The sequence below is a fragment of the Cricetulus griseus genome, chromosome 2 (assembly GCF_003668045.3).
Source record: "Cricetulus griseus strain 17A/GY chromosome 2, alternate assembly CriGri-PICRH-1.0, whole genome shotgun sequence".
NCBI classification, from domain to species: Eukaryota; Metazoa; Chordata; class Mammalia; order Rodentia; family Cricetidae; genus Cricetulus; species Cricetulus griseus.
In genome coordinates, this window is record NC_048595.1 from 337097336 (window position 1) to 337118886 (window position 21551).

General features: G+C 41.5%; 1 protein-coding gene across 2 annotated transcripts; it reads left to right on the forward strand.

Moving 5' to 3' along the window:
* The first annotated feature begins 103 nt into the window (after positions 1–103).
* Hmgcs1 (3-hydroxy-3-methylglutaryl-CoA synthase 1) lies at positions 104–19943 on the forward strand. 2 transcript variants are annotated; one of them, XM_027401401.2, is made up of 11 exons: positions 113–255; positions 5617–5675; positions 11486–11943; positions 12340–12465; positions 13194–13358; positions 14388–14553; positions 15554–15724; positions 16257–16363; positions 16911–17036; positions 17201–17364; positions 18220–19943. In XM_027401401.2, exons 3-11 carry the CDS (start codon positions 11496–11498, stop codon positions 18307–18309), a joined length of 1563 nt encoding a protein of 520 aa, XP_027257202.1. In that variant the 5' UTR covers positions 113–255; positions 5617–5675; positions 11486–11495; the 3' UTR covers positions 18310–19943. The 2 variants fall into 2 exon arrangements, with proteins under 2 accessions (XP_027257201.1, XP_027257202.1); XM_027401400.2 differs by lacking the exon at positions 5617–5675 and having other exon boundaries at positions 104–255.
* The last annotated feature ends 1608 nt before the right edge of the window (positions 19944–21551 follow it).

Genomic DNA, 21551 nt, shown 5'->3' on the forward strand with positions numbered 1-21551 from the left:
CGCGAGGGAAAACCCTAGCGAGTCACCGCCTCTCCTTTCCTTCCCATTGGCAGAAAGCGGATTGAGGGGCGGGAGCTGACGAGCGAGTCTGAGCTCTGGGATTGGCTGCGGCAGCCGCCATCCCGCCCCCTGCCGCCTCCCGGCGGTGCGGGAGTCGGGTGGGTCGGTGGCTATAAAGCTGCTGAGGGCGGGAGGCACAGTGCACTGTGCTCCGTGGATTGCTCCTTTCTTTGCCCCGGGTCCGGTCGTGTTTGGGTGAGTGTCCCGCGCGGGGCGGGACAGCCGCCGGCCGAGGCACCGCGGGCGGCGTATGCGGGTCGGAGGCGGTGTCCTTGACTAGGCCTGAAGGCTCAGCGCTCGGGTCAGGGTGAAGGCGTGGACCCTGTCTCGGAGGACCTGGCTCCGGGAGTGGGCTTGTGCCGGAGCTCGCGGGCTGGGGAGCCGGTCCCGCTGCGGGGCGGAGAAGGGGACCTGGGCTCCGCTCCTATGGGCAGGCGAGGCACCGAGAGAAGGCAAAGGGCGTTGGGGGCTTGGTGTTCTGATGACACAGTCAGAATCGGAGTCGTCTCTGAGGTAGCTGTGACCACCGAAGTGGGAGCGTCATCAGGGGATGAGAAGGGAGCTCGGCTGTCAGAGTTCCTCCGGTTAATGGTGGACCCCAAAGGGATGGGGAAGCTCAGGCTCAGATGGAGGCTAATAGGTTGGCAGGGGGTGTGTCCTGCCTTCACATACGGCATTGATGAGAGGAAGTGGGGAGTGTTACTTTTCCCCAATTTAGGTGCAAGAAATCACAACTGTGATTTAGACCTAGCCAAGGACTGATGCTCTGGACACCTTTGGTATGTAGCTTGCTTAAAGTCATTGGTGAGCTCGAGCCCCCCCTTCCTCCCTCCTTTCTTTCTCCTCCTTCCTCCTGTTAATATATCCACGACCTACTGTTAATAGCAAACAGCCTTAAGTGCTATAAGGATGTGATGGCCCTATACCCACAGAGCCTATCACACAGATAGGCTAAGTCAAGGAAATTTCAAAGCCAAGTGTATGGGAATCTTAAAAACGTGACCATCTTTGATCACTGGTAGAGAAAGAATTGCTTGGCAACATTCCCGAGGAGGGAACTGGGGAGTAGGTAGCAGGAGACTGTCCTTCTTGCCAAGCTTGCCCCTGTGGCCTTGGCCTTGGCCTTGGGCCATCTCTGGCTGCCTTCAACTACCCACCTTTGCTGCAGCCCCTCCCTCCTGCTGGTGATCTAGCCTACCCAAGAGTGAGATGGTTCCCTGGTTCTGATGGCTGCTAGCATTTGCTGTAATTTAGGGATGAATCATGAGAAGCATTGGCATGCTAACCATCACACCAGTTACAGATTTTTCCCTCCAAGCTGTGGTTTAAATTTTTACTTTATGGATTCCATCAGGTTGGAGACAGCCTGAAAGTCCTCCACGGGCGTCCACAAGTGATTCTTTGTCTCTTGAGACTTCTGAGTAGTTTATGGTCTTCGATTGGACTTGGAGATGGAAAGCAGGGATAGCCTGTCTCCTGAAAAGGAGAGACTTCGTTTGTGTCTAACTTTGTGGGTATTTCTCTCCTAAATTAGCAGATTTTCCCTTTGGTGCAGTGCTAGTGTCTTCAGCAATTCCAGCTCTCAGAGGGCTTGACTGACACTGGGGAAGAGGGAGGAGAAAGATTTATTATGTTGGAAGTCATAGAAGTCTGAGCCTTGCTTTTTTAATTTTTGTTTTTCATAAATGTCCCTCCTGATTGCTTATATATATCAACTGATGGACTTATTTTTGAGGATTTTTTAAAACAGATTTTAGATACATTGTTTTCAGAGAAATGCAAAATCCAAGACAATGATGGAACATAGGTTTTCTGGGTCTTCTAGAATGATTTAATACCTACCTGGACCTTTCATTATCCACTGGAACTGGAGGTGTAGTTGAAGGAGGTGATGAACCCTGGATCAGAATCTACACAGTTTTACATTTATGTAAGCTAAAGAGGTTAAATGCCCCAGGCGATGGTGGCACATGCCTTTAATCCCAGCACTGGGGAGGGGGGCAGAGGCAGGAGGATCTCTGAGTTTGAGGCCAGCCTGGTCTCCAGAGCGAGTGCCAGGATAGGCTCCAAAGCTACACAGAGAAACCCTGTCTAGAAAAACCAAAAAAAAAAAAAGTTAAACATTGTGATAGTTTCGTTTAGAAAGGGAATGTAACCTCACCACTTGATACGGATCTTAGAAAGCCTTATAGTAGGCAGCTGTGCCCCTTTTAGATTGAAAAGGTTGAGAAATGCCAGGTAGTGGTGTCACACCTTTAATCCCAGCTCTCTGGAGGCATGGCAGGTGGATCTCTGAGTTCAAGACCTGCCTGGTCTAGAGAGCGAGAGCCAGGACAGGCTCCAAAACTACACAGAGAAACCCTGTCTCAAACAACGCCCCCCCCCCAAAAAAAAAAGGTTGAGAAACATGTTATCTAATTAATGGCTTCTTGCTAGCACTAGAGTCTTAATCTGCTCAGCCTAATGCTTGGCACTTGTTGATGTTCCCTTAATGTTTGTCAACTGAGCAATAAAGAAAAAGTGGGCTCCCGAAGCTCACTCTGTAGGGTTTGTAGGCATGTGTTTGTTCATGTGATAATGAGTAGAAGACTGGCAAATGTCTTTTTCTGATTTTGTTTGGGTTCCTTACTTTGTTCAGATCAGGATCTGGGAATGGTTCAAAACCCATCCTTTGCTTTAAACAGTAGCAGTAGAGAGCCAACTTCTTTAAACTCCTAAACACTGTATGGCTCTGCTTATCTCAGAAGTGATAGCAAAAGCTTACTGGTGGTGGGTACTTAGGTACTTGAATCTAAAAAATAAAAATAAAAGTCCTAGAATTGTTACAACTCCAATTCAGCCAATCTTTAGGTTCTCTTTTCTCTAGCAGTGGTCAAAAGAATCAAATAAGCTTGGCATGGTCCATACCTTTAAATTCAGTACTTGGTGAGGCAGATCCAAGATAACTAATATTTCTGTAAGTTCAAGGCCAGCCTAGTCCACATACTGAGTTACAGGACAGCTAGGCTACCTAGAGAGACCCTATCTCAAGAAACAAAAAGAATCAAAATACACTGTCCAATGTAGATTCAAAGACTCCTCACAACTCTTATTTCAATAGAGCAGGTTATGCAGACTTGAGTATGAATGATGCATCTGTATAGGAATACAGGTCCTTGATTAGAAAATTCTGTAATGTATCTAGGAAAGTTTACTATTTTTGGTTTTTCGAGACAGGGTTTCTTTGTGTAGCTTTGGAGCCTATCCTGGCACTCGCTCAGGAGACCAGGCTGGCCTCGAACTCACAGAGATCTGCCTGCCTCTGCCTCCCAAGTGCTGGGTTTAAGGCGTGCGCCACCAAAAGCCGGCTAGTTTCTTCCTTTTTAATAAAATGGTTTTGACATCCTTCAAAATACACAAATGGGTAGACAGTATAAACTTAGTGCTGGGATTAAAGGCCAATGCCCGGTGGAAAAGTTATCTAGAAAAAAAAAAGTTATCTAGAAAAGATAACTTAGAAGAGAGGTTTGAAGGATGAATAGGGGCACCCAACCCCCACCCCATGTGATGTTTCAGCAAGTGGAACACTTGCCACCAAGTGTTAATGACCTAAATTCAGTCCCCAGGAAATGGGAGGTGGAAGGAAAGAAGCCATCATGACAGGTTGTCCTTTGACATCCCCCCCCTCCTCTCTCTCACACACACACTAAGTAAATATGAATAGACTCTCTGACTGGCAGATGAGGAGTTCTGGAAGAGACAGGGCTGTGTATGGTTTACTTGGAGATCTCTATGCAAACATACAGGTGAGGGTAAAGGCTTGACTAGTTTTTGCTTAGATGTTCCTAAAGAAAGATGAATGTTCTGAATAGCCTGCTTTTCTTTCCAGTAACAATTCGAAAGGTCATCAAATAACTGATTACATTAGTCAGGTACCAGTGTGCACTCAATTAGTTTATCTGAGTACTTGTTTGAATCAAGCCTGGGAGTGAGCTAAAAGGAGAAATCCTGTTGAGTAAATGCAGCAGGTCTCATTAGTCTTGGCCAAATTCAGAATGTCCGTATTGTGATTTGTGAGTCTTGAAGCCTTTGTTGTGGTGAGTGTGGCAGCTTGCAGTTCTTTAACTGCTTCTTGATCCCTGTTGATTCCTCTTATCATTTGCTCTGAAGAGGTGTTTATAGTCTGATTTCCTTTAGACTTTGGCACTGTGTATCCTTTATCAGAAATGCTTGGTTCTGGAAGTGCTGCATGTTTTGAAACATTGGCATGCTTATGTGTGTATTTGAGAGTGTATATGTGTGGGGAAGGAAGGGAGACATTGATTTTGTAGATAAGATTTTTCACATACACTTTATACATGAAATCTGAAGAATACAGTATTTTTAGTGTCGCATGTGTTTTGACTGACCTGTCACATGAGCTCAGGTGACTTTTCTACACACAGCATCATGTCAGCATTCAAAAATTGTGGACTTTGGTGCACTTAGGTTTCAAGTTTTTCCGATTAAAGACAGAACCGCACCTTCCCAGCAGCTATAGAATGGAAAGCTTGAGCCTCTGATAGGTTCTTCTCCCAGATGCCAGTTTGCTCCTTTCTCTCTTTAAGAGATCATATGGACTATGCCGTCTGTAATTAGCACCACAGCCCTCTCTGGCTGTTTCTTCTTTGCATTAATGTGCTCAGGTTCCCCTTTCGTGTCTTTCTACACCCTCCACCTTCTTTTCCTCCCCAGTTTAATCAGAATAGAAAGAAGACTGAGGGTGTAGCCAGTGTTTGATTAACATAAGGGAGGCCCTAGTTTGATCCTAGCACTGCAAAAATAAACAAGTAGAAAAGGTCTATAGTAACATTTCAGGGGAAGTGCCTTTGATACATATTACACTCATGGGTTCAAGAAGTTAATAAGTTACTGTTTCTCAACATGGGAAAGAAGTGGTATTTCCTGCCCTACTGAGAAATGGTCTTAATTTACAGAGAACACAGCATTATTTGAGACAATAAAGAATAAAAGATAAACTGTTTTCTGAAAGTATATGTATAATGCTGCAATCAAAGCCCCACCATCACCACCCTTAGGAATGAAGTAATCTTTTCTTACAAATTCGAGGTTTACTTATTTGGGGCCTACAGATATAACAGCTCACTGTTTTAGAGCATTTGTCTCTCATGAGGGAGTATTGGTGCCTGACCTTACCAAGCAGTTCTTATGCTTCCTTTTCTCAACAGCTCTTCAGAGTGTTGGGAACGAGGAGGGGCCTTTATTTTACAGATTAGAAAATTGAGATTCAAAGAGGCACAAACTATTGCTAGAACTCCTTAGTGCAAAGGAGACAGTGACTCTCCAGCATCACAGTTCATAGTCTGGTGATGTGACATTGGTTTCTCAGCAGAGCAGAACCTGCTGCCATAAGGACTAATCAAGAGCAAGTTTTCCATAAACTTCAAGTACCTTAAGCATGGTTGAACTGCTATTTGTGTAATGTAATTAGATAAGGAAAGCCTTGTTTTAACTCAGAGTCATTGCTGTGTGTGGTGCTTTATGACTTTAAAAGAAGTTCTCATTTCAAACTCCTAGTGCCTGAAGGAGGAGACAGTGACCGAGCTGGAGACTGCAGTTCTCTGTCCTTCACACAGGTATGAAGTCATGACTTAAGGAAGGTGTTTTCTCTGATGGGAGGGGTGTCATTTTTATCCTAGAGCTAATGACAGTTTGCATGTGCCATATAATCTTTTCTTGTCCCTCCTGACTCCTTTCTTTCACTATGTCACCTGGCTGGAACTTGCAATGTAGACCAGGCTAAAAACTTGAAGATTTGCTCGCTTCTCCCTCCCAAGTGCTAGGATTTAAGGCATGTATATGCTTTAAGTCATATATTCCTAAAACTATTTTTAGGATTATATGTTACCTTAAAATTTAGTAAATGTGGGGTGATATATTATGATTTTTTAAAGCTTGCCTGAAGATTCAGAAACCAAAGCCAGCCTCAAGCTCTAGAGATCAGGTGGTGGTGGTGGTGGTGGTGGTGGTGGTGGTGGTGGTGGTGGTGGTGGTGGTGGTACACATCCTTAATCCCAGGACTCAGGAGAGAATCCAAGACCACCCTAGGCTACTGAAAGTTAATCAGAGCTCACGCCTTTAATCCCAGGATTTGAGAGGTATAAAAGGCAGAGGTATCCGGTCAAAGTTAGTCTCTAGCCACATTGAAGAGAGTATAGCAGTCTGAGTGAATCTGAGGAACAGTGAAATTGGGAGCAGTTTGAGGATCACCCATTTGGTCTGAGTTGAGGTAGAGGTAAGAGCTAGTAGCCAGTTGCTTTGCTTTTCTGATCTTCAGCTTGAAGCTTGAATCCCAATATTGGTCTCTGGATCTTTTTTAATCGTTTACATAAATGCTATAAATTCTTCTGAACACTTTCTAATTTTGTATTTAAAAGTTAGTGTCTACTTGTCACATGAAAAATATAGGCAATAAAATATAGCCATGTAACTCAATCTGAAATAAGCACAATAGGCATGGCTGCCAACAGTGCTTTTATTCACTTATTTTCCATTTGTTTGTTTGAAGCAGGATCTTATTTGATAACTCTGACTCAGTTCTCTTGCCTCAGCCTTCCAGATGCTGAGATTTCAAGAGTTTGACAGCACACTCTGCACCTATAGTGCTTTTTAAAATACAGTTGCAAAAGGGACATCTTGGGGCTCTGGGAGAGTCCTTAAGGTATTTGAGACTAGACAGCAGTTGCAGTGTTTAGATCAGTAACCTAATTATTTGCAGCTATTGTAGTGCCACACATTCTCATGAGAAGATGCTGACCAAAAACAATAAAGGGAAAGCTTGAGAATTTGCAGCAACCAAAAACTGAGGCATATTTGGTATAGGACAGAGAAGGGTGTGACACTGGAAAGCTCTGCTAGGAGACTCATAATAGCCTAAGGCATCAAAGCCTGTCCCTGAGCCACGGAGGATTTGGTCAGGACTGCCCGGTCAGTACCAGCTTCCCCTGCTTTCATCCTCCTCTTCTTTATTTTCTCTCCTTTACTGTCCACAGTAAAAGGTAGGAGGAGTGGGTTTCTTACACCCTAGCAAAAGATCTAGCACGTAGTAACAAGATTTCTTGCTGGCTTTGTTAAGACTTGGAGCTTCTATTGTCCTCGAGGGGTGTGGTCTCTTTAGAGAGCAGAGGACTTTTTTCCTGAAGGTGCTGGCTATCAGAAGACTTTCAGTTTACTAGAGTTTTGTGGTAGGCATGTACCTTTTGCCTCCTTTTTAAATAAAGTTGAGATTGCAAGGAAAAATCTTTGTATTTTATTGTAAATATAGAATCTTCATTGTGCTATTCAGTTTTTTTATTGCAAGTTGAATACTGTGAAAGATAATCTATCTTATTGCCAAAGATTTAAGCTATATGAAAGAATGTTCTTAACTATTAGATTTTCAAAATTCTATTAAGAAAAGTATGTTTTATGAATAGTGAATTAACCAAAGTATCTCATTCTCTGACAGAATTATAAGGAGCCAAAACACTGTAATTCAAGTGTTTCTGAACTTTAGCTAAATTTTGGTAATTTGGTTAGCACCTCCCACCATCAATTTATATCTGGTCTATTACAGCATTCGGGAGGAGACCCAACAGTAACATTTAGGCTAGAAGTAATACCAATTTTCTGTTCTTGTAAATGCCACCAAGTGATGACTTCATTTTCTTCTCTTCTGTGTCATCTTCTTCATACTCTTTAGCTGGGTGTTGCTTGATTGGTGTCCCCGGTACCCACTTTAGAGCTGTTGTATTTCAGATTGGATATCTGTTTACCAGAAACAACTGAAAACATCTCAGCTACTAGAAAGTCTCCGAGAATGAATACTATTGACCAAATTAGACAGCGTGTGTGTGTGTGTGTGTGTGTGTGTGTGTGTGTGTGTGTGTGTATGTATGTATGTATATATACACACATAATATATGTATAAGTCAGAATCATGAACTTGATGCCTTGTAGGCTGTTTTAGCTATCCTACACTTTTTTGAAGGGTAATTTGGTATTTAGCAGCAACATATTCTCAAATCTTCACTAAATTTACTAATAGGAAAGTACATTACAACATTTAGAGATTATGTATTTGTTCATTTTATTTCCAAAAGTATTTGAGCCACTGGGCAAAGGCAAGAGGAAAGTCCTGCTGTCTTCATCATGTTGCAAGCAGTTTGAAGAGCTGAAAAGAACCTGAGGGAAAGAAGGCTGGTGGGGGGGTCACTCTGACTGCCTCTACTGTGGGCACTCAGAAGGGAGTCTGTAGACTGGTCACTTGCATACTGTCATAGTATATGGACTGACTTCCTTCTCTGTTTTCTTTGAGGTTCTGGAGGTTGAGTTTAGAGCCCCTGTACTTTGGTCTTTTTGTCTTAATGCTAATTTTTGAATTTTTTGCTGTGGGTTATGGACTTAATTTAGACTCTTCCTAGTAAAGGACAATTCCTTTATGTTTTTATTTCAACCTCAGTGTAGTTAAGTGGGTACCAAGTTTAGATAATCACAGAATTGGATGGTGAACTTTTGAAGTAGTGCCAAGTGAAGACAGTAGGCATGCAAGTGTCCCTCATCTCGTTCCTTTGGATTCCAGACAGAAAAGGAGCTGGAAGATTTAGGAAGTAGGGATGTAGGGACTAGTTTATCTTGCTGGGCAGTGGTGACCCACACCTTTAAATCCAACACTCAGGAGGCAGAGGCAGGAAGATCACAGTTAAATTTGAGGCCAGCCTGATCTACAGATCGAGTTCAGGACACTCAGGGCTACACAGAGAACCCTTGTCTCGAAAATTTTTTTAAAAAGGATTTCTTTCTTCTTTTCCCTTTCTTACTGGGCTATCACTAGAATGAATCCCGTGTAATGTAATATATGTTGCTGTATCTAACTGCTGATGACACTGTTTTTTATGTAATGAGCACTGAGCCAGCATTGGTAATTTAGGGCTTAAAGGATATAATTGGCAAATTATAACACTGAGTTGTTATTTTCCCATTGAGTAGCACATATGTTTTGCTTGGAAAAATGAAATGTATACAGGTCTAAGACATGAAGAGATTGAAAGGCATTTGGACTTAGTTGAGGTCACTGGGTCTATTAATCTGCCCGGACACCATCACCAATTAGTACCATAATCTGGGGGGATTCAAAAACAGAATTTTTTTTTCAATGTTTTGAAGTACAGCCTTTCAAGGTACATGGTCACTTCTTTAAGGCACTTTTGTGGATTGGAGATGGCTGTCTTCTTGTCATGGCCCTTCATGGCAAAGATAGAATGAATGCATGTAGACTTGACCCAGCTCTCTGGTGTCTTCCTGTAAGGGTGCTAGAGAGATGCCTCAGCCGGTAAAGGCTAGGCTCACAATCAGAAATACTAGGGCACTAATTCCATAGTGAGGTCCCCATCCTCATGACCTCACCTCCCAAGGACCGTCTCTCCAAATGCCAAACAAGGTAAAAAACAAATTGATTGCCAGTGTTTGCATAGTTAGAGCTTGACATTTTATTTATTTGGAAACAGGATCTCACTATGTTGCCTAAGCTGTTCTTGAACTCTTGGGTTCAAGTGATCCTCCTTCCTGAGCTGTCTAAGTGCTAGGTTCATGTCTTCTATTTCTAATTTTTTTTTAATATTAAGAGTTGTACTTTCCTGTGGGATCCCCTCTGTGCCACAAAGAATATTTATGATACAGCATCCTTTGAAGAACTGCAGCAGAGTAAGAAGGCTGTGGTGTTGTCCTTTTGGTTTCTGTTATAACCCCTGCTCCTATCATGCCATATTTAGAGATTAATGTCCCCCAGACTACATGTTTGCCAGGGGTAAAGAGTGTGTCCCAGAAAATTGTTTCTAGGGATTAAAAATAAATAAATAAATAAACAAACAAATAAATAAATTCTGGGCATGGTGTCTGCATGCTTTTGGTTCCAGCACTTGGGAGGCAAATACAGATGGTTCTCTATGAGTTTGAAACCAGCCTGGTCTGTATAGTCAGTTCCAGGCCAGCTAAGGCTACACTTAGTGAGCCCCTGTCTTACAAGAAGAGAGAGATAGAGAGAATAAGTTAGACTTGTGTCTAGAAGATTTGACCTGAGTTACTTAAGATTTTTTTAACCAGGGATGGTAGCTATGCTTGCCTATAATCCCAGCAAAAGGATCACCTGAATTTCAAATCAGTTTGGGTTATAGAGTAAAATCCTATCAAAAAAGTAAAACCTTTAACTTAGATGGTACATGCTTATTTATTGGTTTGTGGAGACAGCTTTTGATATCCCCACAAGATCTCAATAATTAACTCACCATAGCAATGACCTATAATCTTATATGTTAATCTGTAATGTTGATATTATAATCTTATTCTTTATTAAAACAGTTTTCAGAGTGGCAGGGGACAGGTGATGTGGATTTGACTTTTCTTTTTTAGTGTCAGATTAGCAGTAGGTTGTCAAATTCTGTAGAAGATGGCAAATCGGTTTGGCCAGGTAACTGGCAAACTACATGTTTTGGCTTTTGCCTTTTGTTCCCACAGCCCAGCCAGTAGGTTTGTAACCACATCCTGTATCAACAATGCCCTCCACACATACATCAGTGGTGAATAAACCTTTTAAAGGCATTGAGGCACCTAGGTTAAATGACTAGTTCCAAGGCAGACAACAATGGACTGAAGGGCTTTTTGTTGTTTTGGCAAGTAAAACTAGCCAATGGCTGATTTGTTTATACTTTTTGAGAGTGGTCAGAAATATTCTCTTTGATTGGTCATTTATATACTTTTAAGAAAGATTTCATTTGTTGTTGTGTGTCTGTTTGGGTTTATGTGCAGCATGGGAGTATAGGACCAAATGAAGGCCAGAGGGCAGAGATCCCCTGGAACTGGGGCTGCTGGAGGTTGTGAGCCATCTGACATAGGAGCTAGGAATGAAACCCAGGTCCTCTGGAAGAGCAGTAAATGCCCCTACCGGCTAAGCCATATCTCCAGCCCCTGTCAATCATGTGCCTAAATCATCTTATTTCATAGTTATTTATTATAATAGAAAAATCTTGTGGAAGGGTTGCTCACCTGTGTCTGTCTGTGTGTCTATGATACTAGGGATTGAACCCAGACTCTTGTACATGTTAGGCAAGTGCTCTGCCACCAAGCTATACCCCAGCCTTTAAACCTTGTTTTAAATCTTAAGATACCCACTTTTGAGTAAAGTGGAAGTATTTCTAAAAAGGTTATAATTCAAACTAACAAATAATATTCCTTTCATGAAGTTGCTGCTTTACATATTTATAACTGGCTGCCCCCAATACAATGTACTAAACTTAGAGAACTGCAGTAATCCAGGTGACTTTTGAATTCTCACCATCTGCTTTGCACCCTTGAATGTGCAAAGTCAGCAACTTAAATCTAAAACCATGTTTCTGTTTTTTTCATTGTACAGCTCTTTCAGCATGCCTGGGTCACTTCCTTTGAATGCAGAAGCTTGCTGGCCAAAAGATGTGGGAATCGTTGCCCTTGAGATCTACTTTCCTTCTCAATATGTTGACCAAGCTGAGTTGGAAAAATATGATGGTGTAGATGCTGGGAAGTATACCATTGGCCTGGGCCAGGCTAGGATGGGCTTCTGCACAGATCGAGAAGATATCAACTCCCTTTGCCTGACTGTGGTTCAGAATCTGATGGAGAGAAATAGCCTGTCCTATGACTGCATTGGGCGGCTAGAAGTCGGAACAGAGACAATCATCGACAAGTCAAAATCAGTGAAGTCTAATTTGATGCAGCTGTTTGAGGAGTCTGGGAATACAGATATAGAAGGAATAGATACAACTAATGCATGCTATGGAGGCACAGCTGCAGTCTTCAATGCTGTGAACTGGATTGAATCCAGCTCTTGGGATGGTATGTTCCATGTCTGCATTCTGAAACAGAAACCAAAGCAAACAGTCAAACAGCAAACATGTGCGTGCACACACACCCGCAAATAACCCTTCTTGAGGATATATAGACCTGATACCTCTTCTGCTTGGTGCTAGGCCCACCCTTCCATGACTGTTTAGTCAGTGCTGTGTTTTAGCTAGCACTACCTGTAATAGTGCAAATAATTAGAGAGATGACTGACTTTAAGTTTATGTGAATTGTTTATTTTGGAAACAATAATAGGAAAAATAATCTGTTAAAAATTTAGACAGAATGCTTTTACCAATATGGGGAAAGCATATTCTGGGGAAAATATAACAGTTTTGAGTTCTCATGCATGATTTTGTAGTTTTGATCACTTTGCATTACATTTTTCAGGACGGTATGCTCTGGTAGTTGCAGGAGATATTGCTATATATGCCACAGGAAATGCCAGACCTACAGGTGGAGTTGGAGCAGTGGCTCTGCTGATTGGGCCAAATGCGCCTTTAATTTTTGACCGAGGTGAGTATTTGAGAAGACATTTATTATTTGTGGTGCTGAACTTAAACCTTGGGCCTTGTGTGGGGTAGACAAGCATTCTCCATCTGACTTTATTCCAAGCCCTTTGTTTTTAAATTTTGAGACACTGGTTATCGCAGTGTTCTTCAGGCTGGTCTGGAGCTCTCTCTGTAGCCCATAGGCCTGTAACTCTGATCCTCTCATTTTCGCCTCTAATACCTGGGATTACACGGGTCTATAGACCACATACACAGGTCTGTGCTAGCATGTCTACCTCATTTATTGACACAATGTTCTGAGAAATTTGAATATAGTCGTAGAAGCTACCATTTGCTGAATGTTTATTGGCTGCCAGGTGCTTTATGTGTATCACTTTGTAAGTTTTGTCCAAAAGGTAGAGTTGTACTCCTTTTACAAAAAAATAAAATGGATTGAGGTGGAATTGAAAAAATAGAATAGTAACATGCCCACAGTCATTGATAAGTTCATTTATTCTCAGGATTGCAGCATCATTTCCTAGTTAGATTCACTTAGGAAACTTGCAGGAATCTGGGGACTGCCCATGGTGTTCTAGGTTTTCTTTAGTTATTGGTTTCACCTTGCACTTCATATATTGAAGTGCTATGGGTTGATTGGTTGAGGAGAGCCCTTATGTAAGGCAGTGTGCTACTAAAGTGCAAACATCACTCGAAGCAGGAAGGTATCAACATCTTCTGTTTTGGTTGTAACAGGACTTCGTGGGACACACATGCAGCATGCCTATGACTTTTACAAGCCTGACATGCTCTCTGAATACCCTATAGTAGATGGGAAACTCTCCATCCAGTGCTACCTCAGTGCATTGGACCGCTGCTATTCCGTCTACCGCAAGAAGATCCGTGCCCAGTGGCAGAAAGGTGGGCTTTCCGCCAACCCATTTTCTTATACTAGATTCTGGTATCCACAGGGCAGTGTGGTAATGTGCTGGGTGGCTGTAGTGAGAAACCTGTTTGTGAACAACCTTCATTGATACCTTTTACTGCTTCTTTATGTACTAAATAGCACTTCCCCATAGTCTTTTAGGTAAAGACATAAGTATTTCTTCTGAGCTATTCCTAAAATTTAAGTTGATTTATCAGTTGTGTTACAAAAGAAATTTGAACTTTGTTAATTTTTTGAGAAAAGTATTTAAATAAGTTTTAGTTTTTAGTTATTTTTCAGAGGCAACTGTTTAAAAAGTTACTTTTCCTTATTACAGTTTGCCTTTTTAGACATGAAAGAGATGGTTAAAAATAATATTCAAAACAAATAATAAGAAATATAGTAGCCACAAACAAGAAGCATTGTAGTATATGAAACAACAGTACATGCTATTTGTACTATACTTGACAGTATATTTTAAATGTCATTGTGTAACAGTAGTGTTTCTTAAGATAGAGTCTGGTTTTAAACTTGGCTTGGCCTCACGATCCTCCTACATCAAGCTTAGCAGCATGTTTTTAAGAGACCAGTGAAATTTCAAGCTTTTGATTAGAACCCCACAGTATATGTGTATATGCTGAACAGAAACAGAAGTGCCATGTAATTACCCATGCTGCAAATGAATGGAATTTGCCATTTTTTTCTATTCTTTAAAAAAGAAATGCTGATGCAACTGGTCTGCTAATAGGTTATGACTGTTATATTTGGTCATCCATAGCTGAGTGTATTGTCTAAATATGAATTCTAAACTATTGAGATTTCATAAGACAAGGTTGGGGTTGCTGTTTAAGGATACAGGGCAAGTAGCTCTTCTGTTATCATCCCCTCTGCTCTCTCTGTGTAGTACATAAACTTGGTCTCAGTTCTTAGAATTAGTAAGAAAATGAAGATAGAAGCATCCCAGCCTCTTCTGAAGGCAAGCTGGCTTCAGTGGAGTTCATCGTTTCCTTGATCTTCTGTTGCAGAGGGAAATGATAACGATTTTACCCTGAATGATTTTGGCTTCATGATCTTCCACTCACCATACTGTAAGCTGGTGCAGAAGTCTCTAGCTCGGATGTTTCTGAATGACTTTCTCAATGATCAGAACAGAGATAAAAACAGCATCTACAGTGGCCTGGAGGCCTTTGGGTAAGAAAGTGGCTATGTGCTTATTTTAAGTGTTTATTTGTTTAGACCTGAAAAATAGAGTCAAAAGGTTGTTAGAAGTATTCTACTCTAGCTAGGCGGTGGTGGCACGCCATTAATACTAGGCTACACAGAGAAACAAAAACAAAACGAGAGTATTCTAATATCATACTATCAATGAACCAACAGCTCTAGAGAAGTGGGCGCTGGCTTAGCTACACAAATACATTAGTTATCTCTTAAGAGTTTCTGTCTTTGTTTTTAGCTCTAGTCCCATTGTTATCAGCACAGGAATAGGCTCACAGACACCCCAGTGCTTACTACAGCTCCATTAATTCTTCTTCCTCTAGTCCCCATGCCCTGGGGCATCCTGCTGTCTACCAGTATTGATCCTTTCCTCGAGGTTTAGAATCCTAGTGTGCTGTGCTAGTTGAATTCATTCTTGCTTTCTCCATTTGATGAACTCCTCCTTGACTTTTCAAAGCTTAATTCCTATAATATGCCTTTTTAAACTAAATTGATAGACATGGCTGGATTTGAAAGAATTCTTTTTTTTTTTTTTTTTTTTTTTTTTTTTTTTTTTTTTTTTGGTTTTTTGTGACAGGGTTTCTCTGTGTGGCTTTGGAGCCTATCTTGGCACTCGCTCTGGAGACCAGGCTGGCCTCGAACTCACAGAGATCCGCCTGCCTCTGCCTCCCGAGTACTGGGATTAAAGGTGTGTGCCACCAACGCCCGGCCTTGAAAGACTTCTATTATGTTTAGTGGCTCCAAAGCTTTAGTGAATCTGTTAGTCTATTTGCCTGCCAGTGTCAAGTTGTCTTTACCCAGTGATAGCAATGTTAGGCAAAGAACTGTGGAGGTTGCTAACATTTGTACAATTACGATGTTGCTCCCTGACTTTTATATATTCACATATTTGAAAATTAATTAGGACAACTACTAAGAAAATGACATCATGGCATTTAAATGCTATATAATTGTTTCTTTTGATATACTTTTTCAGGGATGTTAAGTTAGAAGATACTTACTTTGACAGAGATGTGGAAAAGGCATTTATGAAGGCTAGTTCTGAGCTCTTTAACCAGAAAACAAAGGCATCTTTGCTTGTATCAAATCAGAATGGAAATATGTACACGTCTTCTGTATACGGTTCCCTTGCTTCTGTTCTGGCACAGTAAGTATAAACTGCAGCTCTTTGACTCCCCCTTTCTGCATGACATCTTATCTTCAGGTCTGGTCTGCTGCTCTCTACTGATCTGAGGGACATACAGGTTAAGGCTGCAGTTCTTCCCTGAGTATTTGTTAATTGTGGATTTCCTGACTTTGTTTCCATAGTTTTTTATTCTTTACCTACAGTTGAACCACATGCCCTTAATAACGAGGATCTATGTGTGATTCAATAATTTTACTTAAACCCCCCATCATTTCCTAAAGGATGTAAGGTTTTTTTCTGAGTATGCATTATGATACTAAAACCTCAAGTCAGATTCCTTAGTGCAGTATTAAAGCTACTAGATCTTCAGGAACGTTAAATTAGGCAGGAGGCTGAGGCAGGAAGACAGCATAAGTCTGTGTCCACGGACCATGTACCAAAGAAAACAAACAAAGCTTCAAGTTAGACCTTGTGTTTAGCTCTGGACTGCTTCTGCGACTCCTAATAAGATGCAGTTTATATCCATTAAGTTTGCCCTTTTTCCCTTACACAGGTACTCGCCTCAGCAGTTGGCAGGGAAAAGGATCGGAGTGTTCTCTTATGGGTCTGGCTTGGCTGCCACTCTGTACTCCCTTAAAGTCACACAAGATGCCACACCAGGTAAGTGTTGAATCCTTTGCCAAGAGCACATTGCCAGCCTGCTGTGGTGATGTGGCTTCGGCAGCCTTCTCAGATGAGCACGTTAGTCACTCTGGTCGGTCATTTCTTTCTCAGTTCCATAACGTATTTCCACATAGATTGATACTTTCCACCCTACAAATCGGCCTTAATAGCTAATACAGGAAACATTTCCCCCTGTGGTTTTGACTGTATTGAAGCAGACATTTATGCTTTCCTTGAGAAAGAAGGAATAAAAATATTGAGTAAAAACTTAGGAAAATATGGCATCATTGAAAATTATACTGAAGATTGGCTATAGAAAAGTTATAGTTTCAAATCCCACAGGTTCTTTAACCTGTGGGCTGGCTAATACTAAGTAAGTCTAGTCGGAGGTGGCAGGAACTTGTGTCAAGAAGATAGCATCTATATTTCAGCTAAACAATAGCCAGTAGTTTTTAAGAGACAAGAAGTTATTTGCATTTGACAACATTTTATTGAGCCATGCTATTCTCTGTCTTCTAATGTTAAAACTTATTTGCTGTTTTAGGATCTGCTCTTGACAAAGTGACAGCAAGTTTATGTGATCTTAAATCAAGGCTTGACTCAAGAACATGTGTGGCGCCAGATGTCTTTGCTGAAAACATGAAGCTCAGGGAGGACACACATCACTTAGGTAAAATACTGTGTTAGAGACCTACAATCATGTGAACAATGTGTGAAATATAGTACTACTATGATGTCAGTGAAAACTGTAGAGAAATAGGAAAATTCTCTTTTTAGTTTGTTGCCTAATAGGTCATATCATTAGTAACTTTTGGTATCCTGCTTTCCCTTCAGCCAACTACATTCCCCAGTGTTCAATAGATTCACTCTTTGAAGGAACATGGTACCTAGTTAGAGTGGATGAAAAGCACAGAAGAACTTATGCTCGGCGCCCCTCCACTAATGACCACAATTTGGGTGATGGAGTGGGACTTGTGCATTCAAACACAGCAACAGAGGTCAGTAACTCTCATTGTGATGGTGGTCCTCATCTATGGCGGGATAGGGGACATTTTCACTCCCATATGTCTGGGTTTCGGAGTCCTAACAAATACAGCAACTCAGAGAAATGTCAGTAAAGCAGAGTGATTCAGAGCAATAGCTCTAGGCCCAGGCCAGCCATGCCATTTCCAGCTGTGGAAGGCACATGATAAATACCAGCTTTATTAAGTCCTAGGACTGATAGGAAGGAAGTGTGGTTTAGAGAGAAACTCATTTGTGTCTTATGGGCTGGTGAGCAATACAGAGGAAGAGGAGGAAGATGCTGAGCCCCCCATATTTCCCTGAAACCTTTTCAGAAGTGATAGCTGTGATTTGGATTCCTGTTATGTGCAAGGCACTTTATTTACATTTCCTTTGATAAGCCTCACAAACCGTATCCTAACCTTTGAGGGTTACAAATGGTACTAACTCCAAAGTGAGGCCCCAAGAAGTCTAAACACTCAGGATCATAGACATAAATGGTAAAGCCAGGTTCACACCAATTTGGACTTTGGAATTACTAATTTCTTCTGTCGAGTGTATAATCTTGATGTTAAACCAAGTAGGTGGCATTTAAGTTGTGAGTATAAGATGTTGTAACAAGCCAAGTCTTGGGAGGCCCTCCTCTCTCACTACGTGAATAATTGCAGTTATCGAACAGTAAGGTCTAGATTGGGTACTTAGCATTCTCCTTGGAAAGATTTATAGAATCTGTGTCAGATCAGCCTCTCTGAATTTGTCCTTTATTAGATTCTCTGTAGGCACTTTAATTAGCTCTGTGATTCTTAGTGAAGAAAATTGTAAAGCCAACAACTGTTCTCTTTTCGTTTTAGCATATTCCAAGCCCTGCTAAGAAAGTGCCAAGACTCCCTGCTACCGCAGCAGAATCGGAATCAGCAGTTATTAGTAACGGTGAACACTAAGAGCTTTGTGGGGTGTAAAGCTTCACAGTGGCTTGAGGCTGGGGTGGGGTATGGAAACAGTTGGAGGATTGTATGTCTGGGGACAATTTTAAAGAGTACATGTTGCTTAAATGTAATGTAACTGAATGTAACTGACACGGAGCCTAGAAAACTATTATGTTCTTGGAAAAGTCTTTGCTGAACTTGCTAACACGCTTCCTGTTGTGATCTGGCCAATGGTTAATGTGCTGCAATGATGTTAAAGGGCTCTGTAAAACTTTATACCTCTCTGGACGCCTATATGCATGCAGTTTAGTTTCCAAACATGGCATGAACCGAGTGCTTCTGCCAACAATAAGCGGAGGTACTAGTGTCCAATTTTAAAAATTGGGTGTTTTTTTTTTTTTTAATGTGTAAGAATTTTGTACTTTAACAAATAAAAGAGTACTTGTAGCTTTTGAAAAACTTTTCTATGTTGGGGATTGTGGAATTTAAATGTCACACACAAATCCTGCTTGAAAATGGCAAGGCAAATATCTTTTTCGAAGACTTGTAAATCCTGAAGAGAGAGGTACGGTTCTAGGATCAACCATCGGTGTGAGAAAGGTTAGTCGTGACCAGAGAGATGATCAGAGAGATGCTGGCTCTGAGCAGGCCTCTGCCACAGCAAATGGTTCACGTGGGCGCTGTAAGCGCAGCTGGGAACTGGTTTCAGCCAGTTCAAGTGGCTAGTCTCTGCAGCACTCAGACGCTGGTGTGAGGGAACTTGTTGCCATCCTGGGCACCCTCCTTGCAAGGCTAAAATGTAATGTAGGAAGGATGGGGCAGTGCATTATTAGGTCACAGTGTTACAAACCCAGTTCATAGGCTGGCAGCTTAAATCCACCAGACACCTTTTTCTTTGTGGTATGTGTATTTTTGTGTTTTGTTTGTTTTTGTATCTGTTCAATGAAAATAAATATATATAACCCACATTTTCACAGAGTGAAAATTTCACATAGTCTGACAAGCCAAAAGGAATATTCATTTCAAGATCTAGAAGTAGAATTCATAACATTTTCCCCCTTGACTTTCACTTTTAAAACAACAAGATCTACCACATGAGATGAGTAAGAAAATTCACTAGGAGTTCTCTGGGTGGTTTTGGTGCTGAACAATGACATGACCCTCACAGACTGTAAAATAGAGATAGTTGGAACTAATGTACAGAACTAAATTTTTTTAACTTTATTTGCTGTTCCATTCTGTGAAGTTTCAGTTATCTAAACTAAACACATAAATGTGTAAAAGTTTCAGATTGCAAGGTAATATGTAATGTAGCATTTGTAAGATATTCTTGTCAATATTAACCAGTAGAATTTTGATTTGTACAGTTTTAATTGGTTAAAATGGTTTCATTTTAACATCCACTGCTATAGATGAATAATGTAAGTTCAGATTTAAAGAATGGTGGGGAAATGGTGCATGTAATTCTTTTGCAAGTATTGAGAGTTCTGTATGTTTTGAAAAGAGTAATGTTCTGGTGCCAAGAAGTGGATTTTTCTCAGAGTCCATCGCCAGCAGTGGGCAAGCCTGGCGATCCTGGCACGGAGCGTTAACCATACACCTTACTAATAGCAAGGTGGATAACTTTTAAATAAAGTTTTAGACAAATATTTCAGATATGTGAGTGTTCTTTCCTTTTTCTGAAAGTGGTCACGGAGTCAGCAAATAGCTATTTTTAAATGTGAGCCTTCACATTTTTCACTCATTCTTCAAAACATTTCTAAACCTGGTATAAGCCACGTACTCTGCTTATGCCAGAAATAAGATGTAGCCCATGTGTGGTCCTGTCACCCATTTTAGGAGTTCACCCATTAGGAGACATGGAAGATTATTTTCTAATTTGGAACAACTCATGATTTTGGATCTAGATTTGGTACATATTAATAATTTGTTTTATTTTTTGGGCCAGTGTCCCAGCACTCTGTGTTTAGAGTCGAGAGTTCACTTATCAGGAACAGGCACTCTTCACCAGCGTTGAGGCTTGTGGATTCCTGTGGCATCTTGTCCCCACATATTTGTCCATGAGAAATAAGAGGCTGGCTAGAATCTCCCAGGCAAAGGGATTGTTGCAACACTGAGAACATGAATGTAGTGTTGGCAAGCAGGGTTATGGAAACATGTGACATGTAGAATCAGCCATCACTACTAAGACCTGTCATCTGGAGGTATAACAGGAAGACAAAGCATTGAATCCTGTGGTTACCTGAACAAGATGGGGGCCCAAGATAAAGACTACTTACTTAGAAAGCCTGGGAAACAACACAATGATAGCCCCAAGTCAGTCAATCATCCATTAAAGGCATACTAAAAGTCAGTCTTTAAAAGAAGGTATAAGGGGAACCTCATCTCTTGCTGCAGAAGGAAGAAACTACAGCATCTGAGATTGGAGAATCCTGAGTGGTCACTGTTCTCCTTTAGGAAAGTTAGGATTTAATAGGAAGACAGAGGGATCTTCAAGTGAAGTCAGTGCAGTAGGTAAGGGTGGAAAGGTTGCAAAGCAGGCTTCCTCTGGTGGACAAGGACAGCTCCTTGTCCAGAGTCACTGCCAGCACTTCTAGGACAGATGCCTGTGTAATGACATTTGGCCTCCAGATCCTGCCCTGATGTTTCCATTTTTGCCAAACCAAGAACCAAAGTGAAGTCTCAACACAGCCAAAGTAAAAAAGTACAACCCCACTGGACAGTGGTGGCTCATGTCTTTAATCCCAGCACTCGGGAGGCAGAGGCAGGTGGATCTCTGTGAGTTTGAGACCAGCCTGGTCTACAAGAGCTGGTTCCAGAACAGCTTCCAAAGCCACAGAGAAACCTTTCTCACCCCTCCCTCCCCCCCCCAAAAGTAACAATCCCTTGTCTGTGTGGAAATGGTAGGCACTGATGGAATTGCAGAAGCTGGCTAATACTGTCAATTTGGGCAAATATGCAAGTGGATCCTAAGTGTGTCAGAAAAGGTGGAGGGGGCATTAGAAGATGGGCTATGGAGAGTTTATCATGAGACCATTTACCTAGGACTTTGGGAGAGGGCATCTAAGCTGGTCTTAGCATTCTACAACATGGCTATGAGGTGGCCATGGTGGAAGCACCCTAGCACAGTACTAAATGCTGAGAAACTCCAGATGTAAATGTTTGATTCATTATGCATGACTGAACAAACCCATCCAACATCCCAAGGACAGTGCCTTCATTAAGGCTATCCAAAATGCACTGGTGGCAAGCAAGCA